The sequence below is a fragment of the Cetorhinus maximus genome, chromosome 19, assembly GCF_964194155.1.
Source record: "Cetorhinus maximus chromosome 19, sCetMax3.hap1.1, whole genome shotgun sequence".
Classification (NCBI taxonomy): Eukaryota; Metazoa; Chordata; class Chondrichthyes; order Lamniformes; family Cetorhinidae; genus Cetorhinus; species Cetorhinus maximus.
The window spans coordinates 40,472,486-40,499,352 of record NC_135897.1 but is presented as its reverse complement, the minus strand read 5'-3'; the positions used below and the strand labels follow the sequence as shown (position 1 = coordinate 40,499,352).

General features: G+C 39.8%; 1 protein-coding gene across 2 annotated transcripts in view; it reads left to right on the top strand.

Moving 5' to 3' along the window:
• ift80 (intraflagellar transport 80 homolog (Chlamydomonas)) overlaps positions 1-26,867 on the top strand; it is a 259,291-nt gene that overhangs the window by 42,511 nt on the left and 189,913 nt on the right. For both annotated transcript variants that reach the window (XM_078563768.1, XM_078563766.1), the window contains exons 3-5: positions 12,999-13,217; positions 14,776-14,886; positions 17,372-17,440. In XM_078563768.1, the coding sequence (XP_078419894.1) occupies positions 12,999-13,217; positions 14,776-14,886; positions 17,372-17,440 (399 nt within the window). The remainder of the gene's footprint in view (positions 1-12,998; positions 13,218-14,775; positions 14,887-17,371; positions 17,441-26,867) is intronic.

Genomic DNA, 26,867 nt, shown 5'->3' with positions numbered 1-26,867 from the left:
ATCTTTGCACAGCCAGTGATAATGACCTGGAACTTGCTGCATGTGAGGCTAGCAGAAGTGGAGATTTCAAAAGGAATAAAAGCAAAAAACTGCAGATGCTGGAAATCCAAAACAAAAATAAAAATACCTGGAAAAACTCAGCAGGTCTGGCAGCATCTGCGGAGAGGAACACAGTTAACGTTTCGAGTCCGTATGACTCTTCAACAGAACTAAGTAAAATTAGAAAAGAGGTGAAATATAAGCTGGTTTAAGGTGGGTGGGGGGGGAGGGTAGAGCTGGATAGAGGGCCAGTGATAGGTGGAGATAGCCAAAAGATGTCATAGACAAAAGAACAAAGAGGTGTTGAAGGTGGTGATATTATCTAAGGAATGTGCTAATTAAGGGTAGAAAGCAGGACTAGCAAGGTACAGATAGCCCTAGTGGGGGTGGGGTGGAGTGAAGGAATTGAAATAGGCTAAAAGGTAGAGATAAAACAATGGATGGAAATACATTTAAAAATAATGGAAATAGGTGGGAAAAGAAAAATCTATATAAATTATTGGGGGGAAAAAAGGGGGGGATCGGAAAGGGGGTGGGGATGGAGGAGAGAGTTCATGATCTAAAATTGTTGACCTCAATATTCAGTTTGGAAGGCTGTAAAGTGCCTAGTCGGAAGAACTGACACCCAAAAAGTTTTGAATTTCAAAAGTAAATTGGATGGGTACTTGAACATAATAAACTTACAAGTCTACAGGGATAGACTGGGGGAATAGGACTGATTTGATTGTTCTAGAGAGAGCTGTTCTTGGTTCAATGGACTGAATAGCTTCCTTCTGTGCAGTAATGACCCTGACTCCTTCATACTCTTTGACAGTGACTACAGCCTTTCTGGCAGGCCTATCAATGCACCATCACTTCTTTGTGCGTACCATCAGCCTTTTTCTGTACGTTGCCCATAGTCCTCATGTGGTGTTCCGTGTAGCAGAACTCGTGTGACCTCCACTTTTAGGACTCTGGCACCTGCTTTACCCCTTCCCCTTGCACTGGTTGCAGGCCACTCGTGCCCTGTGTCTCATCACATGCAATTCTACCTCTAAGCTGGCTTTTACGGTATGCACAGTGTCAGGATTTGAGTTGGTGACTGAGAGTGTGAGAGGGAGTGATGGTGTTTCACTTTTATCACTGCCTTGTGTCTCTTCCACCACTGCCTGACCAGGTGTCAGTTCTTTGGTATCTGAAAGGAGAAAGGCACAAGGTTAGGATTGTGGTGAGGTAAGTGAAAGAGCTAAGAGGTGCATGGTTACACCAACAGCAGCTTGTACGATAGAAGAGATCGTGGGATGAGAAGTGGTTTGTGAGAAGGAGCATTAGGTAGGAGGATACTGTCACTTTCAATGCTTTCAGCCCCATTGGCCTCGGTTATGGCTACGTCAGCACCATCTCCTCCGTAGCATGAGGACATGCAGCTGTGCCCACCAGTTAATTTGGGCTGCCTGTGTGTCATCTTGTCCGGCAAGAGAAAGGGAAACATGTCTGTGAATGTGATGCAGTCTGTTTGGGTGATGCAGTTGCCATGGTTGAATAGCTGGCAGTGTGTGGAAGCTGTGAGATGTGGGTGTGAGGCTTGCAGCAGTACTAGCTGTGCAGGTGATGTGAAGCCATGAATGTGGGGTATGAGTTTTGATTGATTGAGATTGCTAGTAGGTGAGTGATACGGGTGTGGTGCATTGAGCAGTTGTGAGGCTAATGATGCTATTGGTAGGATATGACATATGAAGATGCATTCATTGACCTTGAGCATATGTGTGAGGTCATTGAACTTCTTGTGGATCTTCATCCAGCTCCATGGGGCTTGAGTACTCGCATTGACTGTGATGGTTATCTGCTCCATTGCCTCTGCAGTGTCTGTCTGAAGGGTGTTCTGGCCCCCTGTGGATGGATGACTTCTCTCCTCCTGACCACCTCCTGCACTAAGGCTTCCGGTGCAGTGTCTGACAATCTTGGAGTCTGTGCTCCCTCTGCTAAGTAGTCACTCTTCTTGCAGGTCAGAGACTTTTCCCCACCAATTTCCAGCACCTGCGGCAGCCAAATGGTATCATGCCGGTAAGAGGTGCAGGTTGGTTTTAAATAGTGGATGCTAGCTTGAACTTCCACCAACCCATGATTTTGTGTCCCTTGCTCGGGCATGCAGCCAGTTAACAGCTTGTTTAGTGCTAGCTGCATGCTGTGAGCATTTAAAAAAGCACAAAGTTTGTGTACTAGTTGTTGGGCCTTGGCTGTGAAAATTTGAAAATGTCTTTGTTCTTCCCAGAGGAAGGAATTTGGAGGAAATTTCAGCTGGTGGAAGACTGTATATCAGCCAAGCAGTCTGACAATATCCTTTAGAGTGGTCAGGCACAGCGGTCGAGAGCCAGACCTGGAAATATATATGTGGAAGCTAGTTCCACATATGTGATTGATGTCACAAGGAGTATATTGTAGACGAGAAGGCAGAGGGAACCAAACACAGATCCTTAGGATTCTGGAAGAAATGGGGATGGGTAAGAAGCCATTTCTGGAGACAGTCTAGTTACTATCAGTTGGGGAATAGTTGTACCAAGCAAGGGTAGTCCTTCTGAGGTCGAGAACAGAAGAATTGTGTTGAGGAAGCTTGGAGTAGTCTGCTGTGTCAAAGGCAGCAGTCGGGTCAAAGAGGATGAGGACTGAAAATGCTGTTTGATGGCTTCAAGTTTAGTTGGGTGGAGGGTGACTGCTGCTGCAGAACATGAGAATCAACTCCTATTGGATGTCTCAAAATCCTGTTAAGGACCAATGGCTGATTCCCCATAAAAAGTAGATCACCAGCAGAAGATGCCAGAAGTATTATACCTTGACAAATCTCAATGGTGTAATAAATTTTGAGAGCACTGACATATGCCCCTTATTGGTCTTCAAGTGATCAGTGAACATGCTACACATGCAGCAAAGTAGTCCTTCATGGCAGGGTGGCATGGAGGGGAAGCAGTTGCTCACAGCATCACAGAGTAGTAGGCCATTGGTTTGAACTTCATTGTGCTGAGGTTTTGATTTGGTTGACATGGGAGGCACCCAATCTCCATTCAGTCCCTCCTCATGAGGGAGGGACAATTAGAGAAATTAATGACTTGCACTGTAATGCCTGTATATGCCAATTGAAGGGAGGCCTGGAAGAAAGTCACTCAGATGCTCTCTTGGTTGGAAGAAGTGCTAGATGTAGGGGAAAATAAAGGAATAGAAAAATTGATACCTTATAGTCAAAGGTTCCCAGTAATCTTAAAGCTGCTTCATTTTCAATTAATTTCTCATTTCAGTAAACTTAGCACAAAAATAGCAATGCATTTCATCTGTGATATTATTTTGCCTCTCCTGGTTGAAGTATAAAATTGCTTTAATTTTGTTTAAAGTTACAAATTAATATTTATTCAGTAATATTTGTTGCTCAATGAAATAACTCTTAATGTGCCGACACAAATTATATGGTTTTGTTGTCATGATGCATACTGATAAACAAACTTACAGGTTTTTGAACACATTATAAGTGGAAGAATCCTTCAACAGTGTTGCTTTTGGATTTAAACATACAAAAGTATGTCAAAAAGACATAGTAGGGTCATTTTACTCTAGAGCACTTGTGAAAACTGCAAGAAACCTTGGAACTTTCTCAAAAACTATAAATCTTTACATAAAATTCTAAACATTATATATTATGCAAAATAATGGATACCAAGGAATGAGGTAAAGGCTGCAACCTAACCTGAGGTTTCAGATGACATTGTAAAGCATGGTCCATGGTTAATAGAGTCATCTGATAATCTCACTTAAATTACAGCTAGTAATTCATTCTCCATGTATCCATTGTTAATCTGCCATATTACTGTTATTTCATTTTCCGGTATATTTTAATGCATGGTGTAAATTAAGCTTGCTCAACATTGGTTAAACCTTTTTAATTGTATGTAGGAGTTTGACAAATTGCAATGGCACATTCAAAACAAAATAGCAAATCTAATTTAAGCATTGTTCTTGCATCAGTGAGGAGTAAAATAAGGAACAAAACAAAAACAGAATTACCTGGAAAAACTCAGCAGGTCTGGCAGCATCGGCGGAGAAGAAATCAGTTAACGTTTCGAGCCTTCATGGCCCTTCGGCAGAACTGAAGCATAGTTAGGAGAAGGGAGAAATATAAACTGGTTTAAGGTGGGGGGGGCGCGGGGGGGAAAGAGAGACGTTGAGGGTGTGGTGATTGTGGAGATAAGCAGTGATAGGCAAAAGATGTCACAGACAAAAGGGTCAAAGAGGTGTTGAAGGTGGTGATATTTGTCTAAGAAAAGTGCTAATTAAGAATGGAAGACAGGATATTCAAAGTACAGCTCTAGTGGGGGTGGGGTGTAACACAAGCCAATTTGAGGATTATCTATATGATAACAATCTGGTAAATAACAGTCAATATGACTTCAGCAAGGAACGATCTTGTCTGAACAGACCTCATTGACTTTTAAAGAGATGCAATCTTAAATGGGCTGTTGTAAACCTTATGACATGGTTATCCAGACTTTGAGAAAATCTTTGGCAAAGTTCCTGTAAAGATTGCAGAATAAGCTTAAAACAATGTGAATTTATAGTAAATCCTGAAAATGGATAAGTAACTGGCTTAAGGAAAGGAAGCAGCAACATGTTAGGAATGAGCTAAAGCAAAAATATTCAAAATGTTGGAAATGAAATCAGAAAATGTTGTCAATTACACAGTTCTGATTATATCTAAAACATTATAGGGGAAATGCTTTGGCTTAGTGATAATATTTCCAATGCCTGAGTCAGAAGGAGCAGGTTTCAAAATGGATAGTCCTGGCATGTGGGGACTGGAGCTCTGAATCTGAAGTCTTGGTTGACATCCAGCAGAATACTTGTGTCCAGTAAGTATGGAGGTGTAAGAAGTTGAAAATGGATGATTGTGCTGATAACTGCAGTACTGTATATTTTACATCTCTAATACAGATATTGTTTTATTATGCTCCTCTCTTTGTAAGAACATAAGAACTAGGAGCAGGAGTAGGCAATTCAGCCCCTCGAGCCTGCCGTGCCATTCAATACGATCATGGCTGATCTCATTTCGGCCTCAACTCCAATTTCCTGCCCTCTCCCCATAACCTTTTAACCCGTTACTAATTAAAAATCTGTCTATCTCCTCAAATTTATTCAGCGTCCCGGCATCCACTGCACTCTGAGGTAGTGAATTCCGCAGATTCACGTCCCTTTGAGAAAAGTAATTCCTCCTCATCTCTGATTTAAATCTACCACCCCTTAGCCTAAAACTATGGCCTAGAATGCCCCACAAGGGGAAACATCCGCTCCATGTCTACTTTGTCTATCCCCTTTAGCATTTTATATACCTCAATTAGATCTCCTTTCATCCTTCTAAACTCTAACGAGTATAGGCCTAAACTGCTCAATCTCTCCTCAGAAGACAAGCCCTGCATCTCTGGAATCAATCTAGTGAACTTCCTCTGAACCGCCTCCAACGCAACTACATTCTTCCTCAAGTAAGGGGACCAAAATTGTGTGCAGTACTCCAGGTGCGGTCTCACCAATGCCTTGTACAGTTGCAACAACACTTCCTTATTTTTATACTCTCCTCCTTTAGCAATAAATTCCAAAATTCCATTTGACTTCCTTATTACCTGCTGTACCTGCATACTAGCTTTCAGCGATTCATGCATGAGGACACCCAGATCCTTCTGCACTGAAGCATTCTGAAGTTTCTCTCCATTTAAATGATAAGTTGCCTTTTTATTCTTCCAACCAAAATGGATAACCTCACACTTATCCGCATTAAACTCCATCTGCCAAATTTTGGCCCATTCACCCAACCTGCCCATATTTATTTATAAATTTCTTATTTCTTCATTACAACTTACTTTCAACCTATTTTGGTGTCATCTGCAAATTTAGCTGTAGTACCTTCTATCCCTGAATCCAAGTCATTAATATAGATTGTAAATAGTTGGGGCCCAAGGACCAAACCCTGTGGCAAGTTATAGCTTGCCATCCAGAAAAAGACCCATTTATCCTGACTCTCTGCTTCCTGTTGGTTAGCCAATCCTCTATCCAAGCTAATATATTACCCCCAACTCCGTGTGATCTTATCTTGTGTATTAATCTTTTGTGCGGCACATAATCAAAGGCCTTCTGGAAGTCCAGATACACTACATCTACAGGATCCCCATTACCCACTTTGCTTGTTACATCTTCAAAGAACTCTAGCAAATTAGTCAAACACGATTTACTCTTCATAAAACCATGCTGACTCTGATGGATTGCATTTTGACTTTCCAAATGCCCCATTACTACTTCCTTGATAATGGATTCCAACAATTTCCCAACGACAGATGGTAAACTAACTGGTCTATAGTTTCCTACTTTCTGCCTCCCCCCCTTTTTGAATAAGGGCGTTATATTAGCATTTTTCCAATCCATTGGAACCTTTCCAGAATCCAGGGAATTTTGGAATATTATTACCAATGCATCCACTATCTCAGCTGCCACTTCCTTTAAGACCTTGGGATGTAGGCCGTCAGGTCCTGGAGACTTGTCACCCTTTAATCCCAATAGTTTGCTCAGTACTTTCTCTCTAGTGATGGTGATTGTTCTAAGTTCCTCCTTCTCTATACCCTCTGCTTTACCTGTTACTATTGGGGTGGTACTAGTGTCCTCCACAGTGAAAACTGAGGCAAAATATTGATTAAGTGTCTCTGCCATTTCTGCGTTCCCCACTATTAACTCCCCAGTCTCATCCTCCAAGGGACCAACATTCACTTTATCTACTCTCTTTCCTTTTATATACTTGTAGAAGATTTTGCTATCAGTTTTTATGTATGGCGTCATAAGGAGTGTGGGAGTTTATAAAATCCTGCTGCCATATAGAGCTAACCACCTATAGACTGGTATAAGGACCTTATCACCAAATCTCTTTGGTCTCTTGCCTCTACCTTAAGTCCTTTACTGTCCAACCAAGCCCAGTAGCAAGTTTCTCGCCTAGTTATTCTCAGTGTTTCCTCCCGAAGCCTCTGCACACTAAGTGACTTCTTGTGCTTGATGATTCTAGCCTCCATCTCAACACACCTTGCCTTCTCTCCACAAGTCTACTATCCTCCTTTCCTCCCTTAACTCTTCATCCACTTAAACTCTCAATTCATGGCAACTACCTCAACCTGCCATGTCATATGGCCTTTCCTTTTTTCTCCATCTCAATCACAGATAAGGCCAACTCTGTTAACTTCATTGTATCTCTTACCATGGACATATCTTTCCTAATTTCAAATGTGCTTCCTTCCGCATTTGCCCTTGGTGGGGGGTGCTGTAGATTTTGGCCCTCCATTTATCATGACACCTATGAATCTGCTCAATTGCACACCTGTACTTTGATGCCCTTGATCCTAGTAAAACCCTTACTACTACTCTAGTTGTTGCAATTGGTACGGCCCCTTCTTCGCTCCTTTATGGACTTAGGATTTTAGATGTGTCATTTCTTCGATAAGAATTGGTGTTGCTTAAGAACCAGCTGGATTGTTATGAAGGGAAGCTGTAGCTTTTTGTTTGAGAAATAGAGCTGAGATTATAATGTGCTTTCCTTGTCTGTGTTTAGCTTGTAGAGAGATGCTGGTAAGGAGAAAATTGATGATGGGGTTGGGGGACAGCTTTTGTGGCTGGTATACGGGTCAATTTTAGCAATAATTATTTTCATTCTATTATTAAACACTAAATATTTATTAATATGGGTTAAGCATGCATCAAGAATATTGTATAACCAAGTGTATCTATTTTGCATATAAACATGGTTAGTCATTCAATATTCACAATAAATGCTAACTTTAACATCCAATACATTTTATGCAACAACAGTGCGAGAAGTTGAAAATGGGTAATTGTGCTGATAACTACAATTCTGTATATTTTTACTTCTCGAATACAGATATAAGGGGTCATGTTTTATAATGCTGCTGTGAAGCACCTTGGGATGTTTATTACATTAAATGTCCTATATTAAATATAAGTTGTTGTGGACCAAAATTTTATTTTTAATTGTTTATAATAATTTAGTTGCATCTTTCTTTTTAACTCTATATTCTCCAGTTATACATATACTATAAACATATAATTCAAGTAAACTGCAAGGATACCAGTTTTATACAAATCTATATAAAATCAAAACCATGTTATTAAATTGTTTTGAAATTTACGGATGTGAATATTTGAATGTTGTTTTCTCATTACTGCAGATGGCACTGTAGCTATAGCTTATTTTTTCCAATGGAATTAGGCTGCTTCACAATTCAGTAAGTTTGATTGCATATTCGGATTGTTACATCTTGCAGTTTTCCATGTGTCTGCACACGTGGTCAAAAAGATAAAAATGAAGGATAACTTGACTTGGAAATTAAGCAATTTCCACTTTTTCTTCAATGATCAGTATCAAATCACTCTATATCATAATTTAGCTGCAAGTAGAACTTTGTACAGGTTTCTAATTTGTTTCAATTGTAGTGCAGAACATCACTGCCTTATGGAAGCTGAGAATGGTGGATGAGTACATGCTTTTTATATTGCAAGTGAACCTGATGCATAATTATAATTGTAAATGCAATTTAAGGCCGAGATATGTTAAATTATATATTTTGGTAAGAAGAACACACTTTGGTAAGAAGAGAGGCAATACCAACTAAAGGGTTCAGTTCTAAAGTGGGTGCAGGGACAGAGACCAAGGGCATATGTGCACAAATCTTTGAAGGTGGCAGAGGCGGTCGAGAAAGTGTTTAAAAAAGCATAAGGGACCCTTTCGTCCTTCTTTCCTGAGGTCCTGTACAAGAGTGACGGTCACCTCCTTGGAGAGACCTGGTATAACTTGCCTCGGAGTTCCACAGCATGCATTGCTGGCTACTATTTCAAGGTGTTGATTGATGATGGCCTCTTGGCACTAAGGGACATAAAGGAGATATTAGTGATCAGAAATGAATTGTAGCTTTTTATGTAATATTTACAGCCTTTGACATACATTATGCTGGAGGACATACTGTATAATTGTGGCACACTTGGGCCTCATTTGTCCTCTCCATGCTGAGTGTAAGATTATAATGGTTGCTACCAAATCCTGGACAGGCAACGGGTAAGTTAAGTGGGATGTTAAACTATCTAAGAGCAGATGATTTCCAATCCAACATTCTGGGGCAGAATTATTTACAAATATTTAACTGTAGACTTAATTTTTTCAGTTGTAATCTACTGAGGTTCCTGTAAGCCAGTTTTTGGTGGTTGAATTGAACTGGGAGTGTAATTTGTTCGTCTCCTCTGCATAGTGCGAGAAGATTGTATGGTTTCACCTCAACATTTTAAAAAAATGATTACGTGCCTGATTCATTCTGGTAGGATACTCTTGGTACGCGATGTATAATTTCAAAGAATAATAATCTAAAATTGCCAACGTATTCTACTTTTTTTTCGTTTTCGGTTAAGTTCCCTAACTTCATGTGTCAGTCCCCAACTAAAAGGGCATTTTGCAAAGCCTTTCTCAGGCTTTTGTTTTGTAGTCCATGAAACTCCCATGAGAAAGACCTGATGATGGTGCAATTTTAATTGCATTTAACTTAGTGCCTTCCTGAGTGACCTTGTGTGTTTGGGAACTTCCTGTGTGAAAGCGCCCTCAAAAGAAAATAAATTGCACAGATGCTTTTATATTTTATAGAAAATCTGAAAGAAAAGATGAAATAGCTCCACGTGAATCTTCTCTTAATGATTGGATACAATTGATCTATATTGTGGTACATACTGTTGTATACTCTAATGTCAATACTGGTCAGGCATCTGAGTTCACATTCAAAACTTTCAGGAATGGGTTTTCTGAACATATCCTAAATCCTCTAGATATACAAGGGTTTGTGTTGTGAAAATGGAAATGGAAACATACAATTGAAGTGCTAAGAGCCATAACCAGGGCATTACTAAAGTTGGAATGATGAAGGTAGAAGACAAAATAAGTAGTAGTAAATTGAGGCCAAATTTAAATTTCTTCAAGGTTTGTAGACTATAGGATAAAGTAAAACCAAGATGAGGAGTTTCATGTTTTGAGACCTTCAGAAAGAATAAGTTAGTCAGAAATAACACAGTGATTTGATTATAGTGAGGGTACAGCGAGAATGAATATGTAGAGTGGTGGATTATGAAAAACAAGAAAGTTTTAGAGATGTTATAATAACAATATCAACTTGTATTTAAATAGCAGCTTTAATGTAGCAAAATATCCTAAGGTGCCTCAAGAATATTCTCAAACAAAGTTTGAAATAGAGCTGCATAAGGAGATACTGGGGAAGATGACCAAAAGCTTGGTCAAAGAGCTAAGTTTTAGGAAGCGTCATAAAGGAGGAAAGAGACATAGAGAGGTGGAGAGGTTTAGGGAGGCAGTTCTAGTATTTAAATCATTAGGAACTGATGGTAAGGGTTATAGCAGCAGATGAGCTGAGGCAGAGATTGAGTTGAGTGATGTTACAGAGATGGAAATAAGCGGACTTAGTGATGGATATGTGGTCAGAAACTATTCTTGGAAGCACACTTGACACCGAAGTTGCGAACATTTTGGTTCAGTTGCAAGGAGAGGGGCGTAGCCATTGTTTAGGGAAAGGAGTTTGTAGTTTGGAGTGAAGACAATGGGTTTGGTCTTCCCAATATTTAGCTAAAGAAATTTCTGCTCATCCAGTACTGGATATTGGACAAGCAGTGTGACAATTTAGAGATAGCAGAGAGGTCGAGAGAGGTGGTGGAAGTGAGTGTTTTCATTGGAAACTAATGCTGTGTTTTAAGATGATTGGGGAGCATGTAAATGAGAAATACGAAGGGCCCAAGGATAGGCAGGCCGTAACTTGTGCAGTGCTCCAAGGATTAGGGCTGGGGCCTCAGTTATTTTCAATCTATGTTAATGACTTTGATGAAGAGACAGAGTAATGGATTCAGTACAAAGCTAAGTGGGAATGCAAACTGTTAGGGTGACACAAAGAGGATGCAATGAGACATGCGGGTTACGTGAGTGGGAAACATGGTGGCAGATTGAGTGTAATGTGGGGAAGTGTCAGGTTGTTCACTTTAGTTTTAAGAATAGAAAAGCAGAATATTCTTAAAAGGCATGAAACTTGTAAATGTTGATATTCAGAGGGGCTTGGATATATTCATACAAAGAATACAAAGTAGCAAGCAATTAGGAAGGCAAATGTCATGTTGACCATTATTAAAAGGTGATTAGGGTACAGGAATAGGGAAGTCTTGCTACAATTGTACAGGGCTTTGTTGAGACCATACCTGAAATACTGTGCACAGCTTAGGTCACAATATTTAAGGAAGGCTATACTTTCATTGGAGGGCATATAGCAAAGGTTCACTTGATTGGTTCCTGGGATGAGATGGTTGTTCTATGTTGAGAGGCAGAGTAAATTAGGTCTATATTCTCTGGAATTTAAAAGAATGAGAGGTGACTTCATTCAAGCGTACAAAGTTCTGAAGAGACTAGACAGGGTAGACACTGAAGTTGATTCCCCTCACTGGGGAATTTAGAACATGGAGATGGGGCAACAGCAAAGTCTTAATTATAAGGGACCGATCATTTGGGACTGAGATGAGAAATTTCTTCACTCAAAGGGTTGTGAACTTTTGGAATTCTTTATCCCAGAGGGTTGTTGATACTCCATTGTTGAATACATTTTAAGGCTGGGATTAACAAATTTTTGGTATCTTCGGAAATGAAGGGATATGATTAGTGAGTGGAAAAGTGGAGCTGAAGTCAAAGATCAGCCATGATCATATTGAATGGTGGAGCAGACTCAATGGGCCATATAATCTTCTCCTGCTCCTATTTCTTAGGTTCATCAGAGGTATCAGTACTAATTCATTCTATCAAAAAATAAAGACAAAATTAACACCAAAGGTTTTGATGGAGAGAGAAAATTGCAATGCATACTTTTAAGAAAATATATGTAGCATTTTTCTGGCTCGTTAACAAACGTTGCTTACTGTATACAGCTCCAAAGCTGTATACTTGAAATTTACAAACTAGCGCTTTTACAAATGAAAAATCTGCAGCTTTAAGAGTTCAGATGGATCAATTGCAAAATATTTTTTCAAAAAAATCGTAAGGTTATGTGCATTTTAAAATTCCATTCCATAGAAATTACAGCACATAATAACATATTGTGCGGGCTATTATATCTCTGTCAGTCCAGTGGTTCAACAAATGTATATAATGAATGGCTGAGTCATGCAAACCAGGAAATTGCCAGTTTTAATTAATAATTTGTGCTGAATTAACTAATCCCATCTAAAGTTGTAGTAGATTTGTTAAAATTAGCTTCAACACTCATAAGGAACACAAACTAACCAGGCTTCAGACTCTTGATCACTATCCAGTGATTGCTGCTACAATTGCATGTGGATGTCTGATGAGGACAGAATCATTCTCAGCTGTTGCTTTGTTCTACCTAATAGCTTGCTGATCTCACTCATCAGTGATTGTGGTTGAATGCTAGACACTTGGACATGTACTGGAGACTAACCAGAGAGATGGAATTGTACCCAGTCCTCATGAAAGTTATTTTCCTTCTTTTTAGGTGTCTTTGCATTTTGCACAATTTTATAGCCTATGCACTGGTCTGACAGGCTGGCAGCTTGCTCTGAAGGGTTGTACCAGCAATGGTCTTGAACCAGCCACTAGGCGGTGCATGAGAACAGTCTTGGTTGCTTTCTGGTTTCAGTCAGAGTGGCCTCTGCTTCAGGAACATCCCCTGATGGAGGAATCTTATCATGTGGGTGATTGTAGTCATGAACACACATGATATCATGACTTTATAAAAACACATTGGAGTATCAACAAGTTGCACCACCAAACTTAAAAAAATATATATTTTTTTGAAATTAAGATCAGTGTCTGTTATACTGCTTCATTATTTTCTTTAATTTTACTGCACATAAAGAGTTGGTCAGTTGCGTGGGTTGGACAACAGCAGATGAATTGTATTCGTCCAGTGATGATCATCAAATCCTGAAGTGGAATTTGTTAGCAAATGAAACAGTACAGGTAGTAAGACTAGCTGAAGAAATTTATCCCATAGACCTGCACTGGTTCCCAAAGACGACAGGGGGCAAGAAGCAGATACAAGCAGAAATATTTGTGCTCACCAGTACTGATGGTAAGTGTTGTTTTTGTTCATATGTTTTGATAATATGCTTGTTTAACTTGTAAGGAAACCTAATTTATTCTCACAGTGAAACTCCTATTCTGCTTAATTTATCTGATAATGGACAACAAATAATGTGGCCTGGCTAAGAAAAGATGCCAAAGGTCTCGTTTTGGTATAGCACATTGTTTCTTGCTATCCACCTTTTTTCTTCATTTAATGCTCATCAAGGTGAGAGACGTTGATAGTGAGGAATGAAACGATTTCCATTTTGAATACCCAGTGTTGGCATCAAGCACAGAATGGTTAGATGCAGATTACAAACTTCTCTATTCCTGTGTGCGCCTCAGCCCTAACCTCAGAAAAAGCAGCCACTATTAAACCCATTTAAACATTTTTAAAATTCCTACATAGCCACTCTTATGGCTTCTACAGTTGAAATTGTCAGTTGCAAATGTTTTACGGTAGATCCATGGCCACTAATGACTGGATTGAGACTGCTTAAACTCTGATCATAAAATGCTCTCATGACCAGGAGATTTTATAATTCTGTCAGCCTGGTACTAATTCAATACCATGCAAGTTTCTAACCTCCTGTTCCTAATTTACTCAGGATGTGCCTTGAAATTAGCATTTCTGCAAACTGACTATTGGAAAATGTGACTTTTTTTGACTATTTTACAGTAAACTAATTTTGATAGATTCCTTCCTAAAAGAAGCTTTATTGTGCAGAGGGCAACCTTGGGGTTGTCACATTTATAGATCCTGACAAATTGAAAGTAAAGTAGCAACAATTCATTGTAGATAGCACCAGCGTCAATAATTCAGGAAATATTTGAGGCATTAATAAAGTGATAACAAAAAGTTGCACAAGAATTAGGGGACATGACCCAAAGTATGGACAATGTGGTAAGTTTTAAGATTGTGGGAGAGAGGTAATATGATGGATGACCATAAGATATAGGAGCAGAAATTAGGCCATTCGGCCCATCGAGTCTGCTCCGCCATTCAATCATGGCTGATAAGTTTCTCAACCCCATTCTCCCGCCTTTGCCCCATAACCTTTGATCCCCTTACCAATCAAGAACCTAGATGAGTTCTGATGAAGGGTCATACGGACTTGAAACGTCAACTGTATCCCTCTCCGCAGATGCTGTCAGACCTGCTGAGTTTTTCCAGGTGTTTTTGTTCTAGATTTCCAGCATCCGCAGTATTTTGCTTTTATCTTGGTATGATGGATGTGTTTAGAGAGCTCCAGAGTTGGTGCAACGGTAGCTGAAAATTAGAGCCAGAGTGAAGGAAAAGGGAGTGCCAAAAAAGCAGTACTGATTTGTCAGAAGAACAGAGATCAAATGCTGACATATAGTACTGGAGTAATTCGCAGAACTAGGGAAAAACAAAAAGCCATGGAGAATATACCAAACTACCAATATCTCATTTGCCTTAAGTGCATCGTGCTTAAAAGCAACTATTGTATTACCAGTTACCAACAACATTTTTCATCCAAGTAATATGATAGAAAATGAGTGTGTGTAGTATGCAAATGATTGAGTAACATTGTTTGTTAAAGGCAAATTTCACTTGGTCTCAAAGACTGGACGAGTGGAAAAAAGTGTAGAAGCACACCGTGGAGCTGTGCTGGCAGGGAGATGGAATTATGAGGGAACTGCTTTGGTAACAGGTGAGTGAAATATTGTAAAACTGATATAATCTATTTGGATCATGCTTCCTTAGGAAAAATGCATAATTAGGAGTATATATTAGCTTGAAAGTTTGATACGTTATGGGGAAATCAGGTGCTGAGCATGCACAAGAAAATATTGCCATAACGGCTCAAACAGGCAAAACCTCATATCCTCTGCTACCACATAATGTTCCAGAGCCTGCAATATTTCTCCAATTCATTTTTTCATAACCAATAGCTTTTTTTGTTCTTGTAAATAAGAACACAAAGTGCTGGATGTTTCAGGTGAGAAAACACAGTTAATGGGGTTGATATTAACAATTATCCCAGGCTGTGCAGGAGTCAGTGGGGAGCTGAAGAGGCAGAAATTATAATTATTTAAATCAGGCTCCTAGCGTGTATTTGGAACCTGATTTAAATTTAGCAGCTGTGGGCTGGTTTCTCAGGGCTCAAGAAACACGGCAGCAAAATGGAAATGGGAGCAGCTGGCTCCAGCAGTTAAGTGATTTTTCGAGCATTCCTTGTGGGCCAGGAGGAGCAAGAAAGCAAGAATGTCCCCCCCCCGTCCAGCCCCTCAAGCAAACCTTCTGCCAATTTATTGCCACTCCTTGCGAGTACGATCGACTGCACACATCTCACCACTCCCCCAAACTCCAACCTCTAACCTCAATCTCAGCCTCCCTCTCTCACTCCCTCCCTGGGCACCAATTCCCAATCGAGCCCCAGCCCTTTTTCTTTCTTTCTCCCACCCTCCAAATTGTTGGACTCATGCCCACTTCCCTCCTGGCCCCCACCCCCACCACCCCCACCCCCAATCCATCCTCAACCTCATCTGCCACGCACTTATCTCTCCCAATTGCCAAAGATCTGACCTCAACGGTCCCCAGCTGCAGCAAACTGCTACTGGCAATCTGGCTGCTTGATGAGAGGAAACAGAACAAGAAAATAATAATGTGATCCTATCACTAAATTCAGTGATAACAACTCTGCATGCCAGTGATTCCTGGTTCCCTCCCTGCTACTGTGCTCCCCGTAAATATCAGGGTCAACGTTTCAGGTTGATGATGTTTAATCAGAACTGGAAGATATTAGAGATATAAATAGAGATAGAGCTTTAAAGCAAGGACAGAGCCAGGGAAAAAGGGAACCGAAAAGGAACAAAATGGGTCTAAAACTTGTGTAAATGATTACAGCGGAACAACAAAGGGGAAAGAAAGCATGCAAAATCTGGCAAAGAGTAAGGTACTCCCATGGCCCTGGATTGTGGTGGAAGAAAGACAGGTAGAGCTCAGTGGTGCGAATTTCTACCCTGATCACCAGGCCCCACCTCTTCAATTTCCAGTGGCTCTGGCGCAGTGATCCTCTATTGTTAGCACCCACTGTCAGAAAATGATAGCTGCAGTTAAGTTTGAAATGAAGTATTGTTCCTCGAGCTTGTGTTGAGCTTCATTGCAACAGTGAAGGAGGCCATGCATAGGGAGGTCAGAATGGGATAGAACAGCAAGTGACCAGGAGCTAAGGGTCACACTTGAACAGAGATGTTAAGAAAAATGATTACTCATTCTATGTTGGCTGCCCCACCATTGAGAAGTCCACATTATGAGCAGTGAATGCAATATACTAAGTTGGAAGAAGTACAAATAGATCACTTTTTTACCAGGAAAAGATGTTGGGCTCTGGACGGCAGGAAGGTAGCAGGTAAAAGGTCAGGTGTTAATTATCCTGTGTTTGCATCGAAATGTACCAGAGAAGGCTCTGGGTGTTAAGGATAAATAAAGCTGTTGTGGGGGAAATGGTCCTTCCAGAATCCTGAAAGGTGCTGAAAGGAGAGGGGAGGCAAAGGAACTATTGACGGAAATAGCAGAGGATGATCTATTGAATGCAGAGGCTGGTGGAAGGGAGAGTGAGGCCAAGGGAGACTGTATTGTGGCCCATGAAGAGAGGAGTGTGGGAAATAGAACAGACACAGTCATCAGCAGAGAAGAAACAAGTAGGCATTTTGGAATTAAAAACAGAAAATGCTGGAAATACTCAGTAGGTCAGGCAGCATCTGTGGAGGGAGAACAGAGTTAATGTTTTGAACCAGTTAATGTTTAAGCAACTGCTTTAGTTCAGCTTGCTCACACACTGATTCCTAACAAGCCCTCATTTTCTAGCCAATGCACATCAACCAGGCCTTGGTCTTGGACCTCATATAATGATTATAGGAGGACAATGCGCTAAAAGGCCATCTTCTACAACCTTCCTCTGTAGTTAGTGCTGGTAATAAATATGCCCAGTAAATGAGTGGCTTAGATGAGTGGCTCAGAGTAACTGGATAAATTACCTGGCACATCAATCCATTGTAAGTAAGGCAAACCTAGGAATACTTCCAGACCATACAGAATCTAAACAGAATTTCATTTGCAAGTGGAAAATCAAGGTTTTTTTTTGTTTATTTTAAGTTTAGCACTTAATGGAATAATTATTTGTACTCCTACAGTTGGTGAAGATGGGCAAATTAAGATTTGGTCCAAAACTGGAATGCTGCGATCTACTATGGTGCAACAAGGTAGGGTTTTGAATTGCAAGATTATTTTGGGTATGTACTTTGGCTTTGTTGGTAGTGATAGTGTAAGCGATTCAAAGGTGACATCAAATCTTTGTTTTAAGCACAAAATACATTTCAGTATTTAAGGTCTAGTTTACAGAGAAATAAAACAATATTACCCTGTTCCTCCTGAGCTGACTCCTATGTGCAAAACCTCAAGCTCCACAGCTAGAAGCTGCTTCATCTGTGTTCTTTTACCCCTTTTAGTTACAGAACCCCCAAACCATCAAAACTGAGATGGTTAATACCTTCCCAATTTTGTCTTCCCTTCTCAGATTGCGTGTATGCTGTCTGCTTTTGGACTTGCATGCTTGATCAAGTTAGCCATTGTTTCCCTTTGGCATATCAGAAAAACATAAGGGGTCTTACAGCTCAAATATTTAATGTAGTCAGGGGCCATCTGTTTACCAGTTCTGCTTTTCCCATTGTTTCAGGTAATCTCAGATACTAGCACTTCCTTGTCTTACGTGACCTCTTGTTATGACTGAACAAGTTCCAATGGTCTTTATTCTCTCTTAGTGTAGCAGCAGTCGTTTTTAGGTTTAAACCGGATCTATTTGTAACCAGCAAAAGATGTCAATTTCTAAATCCTTACGTAGAACAACACATGGTATGAGATTGTTAGTTGAAACATTGACTGTGATGTTGTGGTATTCCAGTAATTAATTATATAGAGCATAACTTCATGGAGATTGTGTTTTTCTACAGTTCTATTTGAAGATTACCATTGTTATACAACAGTAAATGACTTAGTGATGTAGCCCCTGAATGGTTATTGCATGCTGGTATTTATAGAGTTTCAAACATTTATCAAAATGCAAATTATAAAGAAGGATTACAAATCCAGTGACAATGCACCTAGAACTGTAGAATGACACAGTAATCCATAGGAACCTAGGAAAAAAGATAGGAACAGGAGTCGGTCATTCAGCCGTTTGGGTCTGTTCTGGCACTTACTTAGATCATGACTGACCTGTATTTAAAGTCCATTTATCACAGTCGCAAAGAAACATGCCGTAAGGCTGTGTACTAGGAAATATTTAGTTCCAGATCATATGTAGAATAATGTATACATAAATGTAGAATAAGTATTAATTAAGAAGTGCTTTCTTTTATTCTGCTCAAAAATGACCTGTTCTGTCCAAGAACAGTTAGACTTTGAGTTGGGGAGGGGTTAATTACTATGCCATGATTTCCCACATGGTAGTTCACCATGATCAATTGTGTCCTCATGAAAAGGACAATAACTTTCCCACATAAAGTGATGGAAAATTGGAGGGAGATCTTTCTGGATGTCTTCTACAGCTGTCAGTTTGATATTGGGGCAGATTGTTTACAAAGCCACTTTCTTTGCTTGGGATATTACATGGTGAGGAAATTGACAAGAAAGATAATTTATAAAATTAATTTAAAAAAACCCTTGAAGAATGAATTTTTATGGATCTTCAAAGAAGACTAAGGATATTGAGTCCCAGTTGACCTGCTGTCAACTTCTACTTAACTAATTGACCCTGATAATGTTAAAGGTGAGCAATTTATAATATTTTGTTCCTGTGTGTTAGCTGCAGCTGTCCTTCTTCAGTGAGATTATCTGAAAGGTGTTAAAACTGCCATCCCACCTCAATGGGTTTCTATTTGTTTCTCTCCCCATGGCAATTGGATCACATTGGCATTTCTCCGAATTGAGGTGTTTATCAGGAATTTGCCTTTCCTTAACAGAACCTTAATCTTACCTTAAGTTGAATAGGGTATTTTAAAAAGTCTTGTAAAGTTCAGAGTTCATGATGATTTTTTTCCTTTTAAAGATTACCCTAGTAAAGTCACAAATGAGATCCTTTATCATTCTAAATTATGCCAACCTTGTTGCTGTAGGATACGGGCATTTTGAATGAGATTAATTGTGAAGTCAAGTTTTAAATGAATTCAAGTTGCTGGAGAGTGGAAGCCAGAGAGTAAATCGTTAGAGAATGTAGGTGATAAATACATGGCTGAAAGTTTCGTTGATGGTAGTAGTGACTTAGAGATGGAGGCGTATATTGTTGCAGAGGGGGGAGAAGTGTAATTTTTATAATGCATAGCATGTGGTGACTGAAACTCAGCTCATTTTTAGTACACAATCTTGAGGTTCTATTTCATCCCATCAGGCAAGTGTCTGAGGAAGGTGATTGGAAAGTTTTTAAGTTCTTGGTCATGGATGATTTGATGTTTTTTTTATATATTTGTTCATGGGATGTAGGCCAGCATTTATTGCCCATGTTAAGAGGGCATTGCTGTGGGTCTGGAGTTACACGTAGGCCAGACCAGGTAAGGATGGCAGATTTCCTCTTCTAAAGGACATTAGTGAACCAGATTTTATGACAATCAGCAATGGGTTTTTAGATTTTTATTGAATTCAAATTTATGGTGGGATTTGAACCCGGATCCCCAGAGCATTACACTGGATCTCTGTAATACCAGTCCAGTGACAATACCATTATGCCACTGCCTCCCCTTAGGAACAGGGGAAGGAAAGCATCAGTTGAAAAGTCGAGTGTAATGATGAGACGTTACAAATGTTGTCAACATATATATGTAATCTTATTATGATAATGGATTATGTTCAGTGAGGAATAGGAAGAAGCTAAGGATTGAAATTGTGGGTGTGGAAGAGAAACCATTGCAACACATCACCTGCATGGGAACAGAACTGTAGCCAACATTTAAACATGCGTCACCTTGCATTGAGGTGTTCTCAATCTGATTCCCCAGTACGTTGAATTGAGTCATAACACTCCTTTGTATGTTTGAGGATGAGACTTCTATAACCCCAATCGAAAATGAAGAGAGAAACTGCAATTGAGCTTAAGATTCTTAAGCTCAATTGCAGGTTGCTCCACTGCAAATGGCTTTAGAATTGCTGCATGTTTCATGATGGCCTGTGCTTATATAAGATGGTTGGACATCACTACACTCTGGTAGTGGGCTCCTCCACACTTGCCAGTACACCTTGCAGGATACTTTCTGTATTCTTAAATCATGAAATGTTGGTGCTCACATAGCAGTCTTTGTGTAGAGGCTACAATAGATATGGACCTTTTGGCTTCAGTAGCTGAGGAAAGACAAGCTATGTGCTGTTAGTTCACTTGATCATTTTCACTATTGTTCATCTCTTCACCCCAGTGCTTCCTACTCACCTGACTTCCTAATTTGCTAAACTCCTCAGGTTGCATGTACTTTGGCTGACTTCTGTACCAGGTGAAGTGAATAATGTGGGATGCTGACATTTTGATTGTCTTTAAGAGTTGAGTCATCATTTTCATAGGTGTGTATAGAAACAGGAAAGGAATGTGTATTATAACAAAAATACCTGGAAAAACTCAGCAGGTCTGACAGCATCTGCAGAGATGGATACAGTTGACGTTTCGAGTCCGTATGGCCCTTCATCAGAACTAAGACATATAAAAATGAGATGAAATATAAGCTGGTAGAAGGGGGTGGGACAGGAGAGCTCGATAGGGGGCCAGTGATAGGTGGAGGCCAAGAAGAGACTGTCAAAGATGTCATAGACAAAAGGACAAAGTGAGTATATGGAATGGGGAGGACAATGAAGAAGAAAAGAAGAATACTACCCCTGAGCTTCAGTGAAGCCTGTAAGTGCTTCCTGCACCGCCCTTATGACCTTTAACTTCATGATCCTGACAGTTTCCTTAGGGAAGCCAACATTCATTTGTTGCAAGCATCCTTCTATTATGCTTTCACTTGACTGTTATACAATGCCCTTTTTTTATAAGGAGATATAAATGCAGATATTAGAATTGGAAAGAGAATGGACATTAGGGATAATTTTAAACTTCACCATATAGGCAACAGTCAATTGGATGACAACAGGGCAAGTTCTACAATGAGTGGATATTACAGACAGGAGAGAGGGAGAAACTGAAACCCCAATTCCCTTCTCTTGCTGTTTGTAATAATTGTGGGTTTTTTGGAAAGGTGTATGTTTCTAAGTGCCCCCCCACTGTTTAGTGTGTGGTCAATTAAAAAAAATAACTGGCAACAGACTTTCATGGTTTTAAACAAAGAAGGCTATTTATTCACATGTTCACCCTGAAAGCCTAAACACTATATCATTCACACGTGCACGCACACACTCAAAAAAGATGCAGTTAAGGAAGATAATGTACTCTACAAGTGTTTCCAAAAGAATAGCTCTCAGTTCACGTGTTTGACTTGTCTTAGAAGGATACTGACATTGGTGGGCCTGATAAAGAAAGTAGTCTTTTCTACTCCTGAATTTTAGTTTAGCTGCGTTCAAATAGCTGGAATTGTCTCTCAGGATTATTGTAGGATTCCCTCGACGAGCTGGATTTTGCAGCAGACGACAAAGTTGGTTACTTGTGGTTTCTGTACCAGGAGGCCATGTTTTGATATTGCTGGACTTTTGAGAGAAAGGGATCTCACTGGAAGGCTTTTAAGATTTTTACAGTGTCCTGGTCTTGAGGCAAAGATGACACTGCCTTTCCTGCAACTGCTGTGGCTTGGAGTGTTCTCTGCATTCTACCTGTTTCTCTCAAATTCTTTATTATCTCAAGAACCTAGGTATCAGAAGCCAGTTTCTGTCACATGATCAGCTGCTATTATCCACCCAGAATGATTTAAAGCTGAAAGCCATTGCTGTGTTATGGGAATAGATGGTGGCTCTTCTCTTATTTGTGGTTAACTGATTTTCTTCAGCTCTCTTTCGTTAAATTGCAACCTTGGAGACATGAAGTCTAGAAGTCCATTAATCTTGAGTTTGGAGTAAACAATGGCAGATGTGAATTCCACGGAGGGTGGGTATGTCCATTCAAAGGGGAGGTTCCGCCCAGGGTGATTCAATTAGGAATTTCCCAAATGCCTGAGGTAGCCTGTGTTGAGTTTGTAAAAGTTATCTGATCCTTGGAAGCCATCTTAGCCACCTTGTTAATATCCATTTTAAAACATAAAAGACAGTTCTGGAAGCTGCCAATAGAACACAGTCCATGTTTGAAGTTGAGAATAATATATGCCTCAACTGGGCAATACAGTGGATGATTTGCTTACCAGGTTCCCACCAATGTTGGGGATAATTTTCAATTTCGCCACATCACCTGAAAGTACAGCCTACATCACACTTTTTGTAGGTAGCATGTGTTAGTCGTGTGATTTGAGGCACAACTTGTAAAATTTGTCTGACTTTGGAAGCATATTTCAGGACCATGATAAAAGCTGTGCTGTAGCAATAGAAGCATAGATGTACATAATGAGCAAAATGATTGCCTGAAAGCTTTGTATGATGTGTCACAGGCATATTAAATTGAGATTGCATCAAGTTGAGATTAAACTTGTTATAACCATACACTTGGAGCAAATGCAGCCTGGGTAGCCATTGCAATTTTGCCAAGACCTGGAATTTTTTTCCTTTTATTGCTTTCAACAACTGTACATGGGAGACTGCATTCGCTATCAAACCATGTCCACCAAAGTGTTTTTCATGATGCACCTGAAAGGAGCTTTCCTCTCAGATTGGACGAGGCCAATTCTCTTCCTGCAGCCGCACTTCATCGTTGGTGTTCTCCTGTCTTCCCTCCGTTGCCCAGGATTTGCTTCTTTAATTTACTGCTCCTAAATGCAGCTAGCCTTTAGATAAAGCTCTTTCAAGAGTTGCTGTTTCATTAGGTGTACCCCACATCAGTGAAGTCGCTGCACCTGGAGCAAACTTTCAAAAAGCATCTTAAAATCAGTAAGAAACTGACCTCAAAATTATGCCCAATCATATCTCTGTTGCTAAATTTTAGTTCAATTTTATTTGCACTTGACAATGTTACAGTTGAAAATGGATCAATATACGAAACCTTAAAGTATCAACATTTTGTTCCGAGTCTTTTTGAAAGCTTTATTTGCAACTCAGGCAACTTAGTAAAGTTAGCGTGATTTTGTTTCAGTGGTAAAGTTTTTTAGAATCTCTATATAATCTTGTTGCATGAGAAAATAAGGCCAGAACATGTATAATGTAAAAACTTTACTCAAGTCTGCACTTCCTGCCCCTTATTTTTCAGCTATCCATGGAACATTATGCAATACAAATATCTCTGCCACCAAATGTGTAAACAAAGGCAGTTATTTGAAGTATACCAAAAAAAACTCTCGAAAGAGCCACAATTTCTGCAGTGTCTTAATTGACCTTGATATGAATTGATCCCATCTTTCTTTAAGATCAATTACACTTTAGCAACAGAATAATGTATTGTGCTTTGGATGATATAATATTCCTCTCCTTAAATTACGACAAATCCTCTGATCCACCATAGACAACATTTCAGGAGATATGCTCATGATGCTATAACAATGTATGCACATGGCATGACACTCAAAGGATTGGGAGGTACTAGACAAATGTAAATAGACCAATGTGATATTTGGCGCTGAGGGTCACATACGACAGTTTGGGCAGGGCAAGTGGTGGAAGGTATAGCCAGGCAAGGCTTTATTAAGGAAGAATGTGTCATCACCCTTGAGGCAAGCTTCCATCAAGTCATGATGGTGATGTGATCATACACAATAAGGTCCTGGATTGCTGAGTGAATGCAGAATGGGGGAGATGGTGATGTAGTGGTAATGTCACTGGATTAGTGGCTAGGCCCAGGCTAATGCTCTGTGGGCAAGGGTTCAAATCCCACTATGGCAACTGGTGGAATTTAAATTCCATTAATAAATCTGGAATACAAAGCTCGTCTCGGTAATGGTGACCATCTGGTCTGGCCTAGATGTAACTCCAGACCCACAGCAGTGTGGTTGATTCTTAACTGCTCTCTGCGATGGTTGAGCAAGCCACTCAGTTCAAGGGCAATTGGGATGGGCAACAAATGCTGGCCTTGCTAGCGAAGCGATGCCCGTACCCTGTCGAATAATGAAAAAGAAAAAACCCAGGTGGAAATTGCAGCAATTGATAATCCACTGGCTACAAATGAGCAGTGAGAGGGGTAAGTGAGATGGGAAGTAGGTTGGCAAGGTTAGCTCCAAGTGGGAACAATAGGTGGGAAATTCAATAAGAGAATAAGATAAGGCAGTTGGGGTTGTTGTTCATAAGGCGGGCATGACTGGTGCCTTAATGGATCCTTTGAGAATGCTGGAAGAGGCACAGAGGGAAGGTGTGTGCGAGAGTAGGAAGATCAAGGTTAAGGCTTGGGGAATGAATCTAGCAGGGAGTGGGACAGAGGTGCCCCAGAAGGATGAAATAGAAGACTTTACTAGGTAACAGAAAGGGGAAGTCTCAATACAGAAGGGCCCATGGGATAAAGAGAAAAATAAAAAGGGACAATAGATTGTGGAATTGGGTACCAATTAGCATGGCAAAGATTAGGACAGATATAACCCATTTGTGAATGGATAATGGGTAAGGAACAAAAAGAAAAGAGTTCAAAGATAAAGTCAGAGATTCTTGGACGGGATGTAATTGGCTTGTAGATAGGGTAGAACCAGTTTGGAGCACTAATAAACAAACCTTGGTTTGGAGACAATGAGAATGATTAATAAATCCTGGAGCAGTTTGAAGGACTGGAAGAATTTGAGGTATAGACTATCAGTGGACACACTGCTAGAAGTATTTCAATGCAAGATGATGAATTGCGGTAGTGTGGAGATAATGAGGATAGGCTGACCAAAGAGTGATTTAGTAGTACACATCAACTGATCTAGTATACCATCCGAGGCATGAGTGAAGTCTTTGACAATGGGAAGCAGGTAAAAATTGGCAGAACAAAGATCATCAGACAGCAGTGCAGAATGGGCTGTAATGTAGAAAAAGTTGCCTTAAAATTGAAGCGACTGAGCAGTAGACAAAAGTCGCAGTAGTAAAGTCTTACACTATATGAGGACAGTATAGGCCTGATGGTGGAAGAATCAAGGGGTTGAGAAGTCATATTTGAGTAGAGTTCCAGCACAGGGGAAAAACAAAGAACAAGCAAGGTTGGGGAATGGTCAGTGGGTTCTGCACATCTAAATTTAAACTTGCAACTTGAGCAAAAATGCACCCAAGCTCAGAGCGAAACAAACTTAGACAGTGAAAGTCAGAGATGGGGGTGGGTGAGGTGTGGATGTGTAGGGCAAAGGATGACAACTGATGACCAGATGATGTGGAGCAAAGGAACTCAGTCTGAAGCTGCCAGCCACTTGAACAGCCAAATGTACAGGTGTATGTTAAGTACTGCTTTGATATTTGTATCTACTTGCTGCTGTGCATATAATTTATCCTACACCAAGCTTTGATTGGTGGTTTTATCATGAAGTTCACGATCTGTAGATGGCATGTTCTTTCTTACTTGACGAGATCAAGGATATATGGTGGCATTCTGGTATAATCCATCATTATAAAGGTACTTTGTTTGTCATGATGCACAATATTCCACATAATTTACACATGAGACTGAGTTTCGGTGCATTAAAAAAATGGACGTGCTAACGAAAGTCAACTTCCATTGGCAAGTTTTTGTTTCTCACACATTAAAACCCGGCCTTGTGTATGAAGTATAAGGAATATTGTGCTTCAGGGCAAACAAAGCATCTTTATAATGTTGGATTATACAGAAAGCCACTATATATCTGATCTCTGACTTTAACTGTCTAAGTTTGTCTCGCTTTGATATTGGGTGCATTTTCATTCAAACTACAAGTTCAAGCCGCAAGTTTAAAGTTAGATGCGCAGACCCACTGCCCATTCCCCAAACTTGCTTGTTCTTTGTTTTCCCTGTGCTGGAATTCTTCCCAACCACTTGATTCCTCCACCATTAGGACCACATTGTTCTCTTATAGTGTAAGACTCGACTGAAATACTTTTCTCTACTGCTCAATCACTTCAAATTTTAAGGTAGCTTTCTCTATAATACAGCTTTAGGTGACGTTGTTCTGATTTTCATGCATAGATCAATCTAGTGCCATCATTATTGAGTAAAGCTACTTAATAGTAATGTACAGCATGATTTCAATGACCTTGCACAACTCCAGTAATCTTTTTCATGTTTTCATTGTTGAATAGAAATTAATTCAGGGCATTTCAATTTACTGCCTCCAAGTCTTGCTGTGTTTCTAACTCAATAAAACTTGAATTCCAGTCAACATTTAAAAGTCTTCTGTTATACATTAGCATTCCAGAGTGAGAATGTGTTAATTTCTGATGCGTGCTTTTGACATGTGGTTTCATTGTGTGTGTGTGTGTATATATATATATATATATATATATATTTATATTTATATATTGTTCGCTACTGACCGTGAATTACGTAATAAAAATTATTTTGTGTATATTGTCTTGGGACTCATCTGTTGTTTCTGGTTATGAATCCACTATGCAAACAATGAAACCAGATGTTAAAGATTTGAATTAAGAATGAAC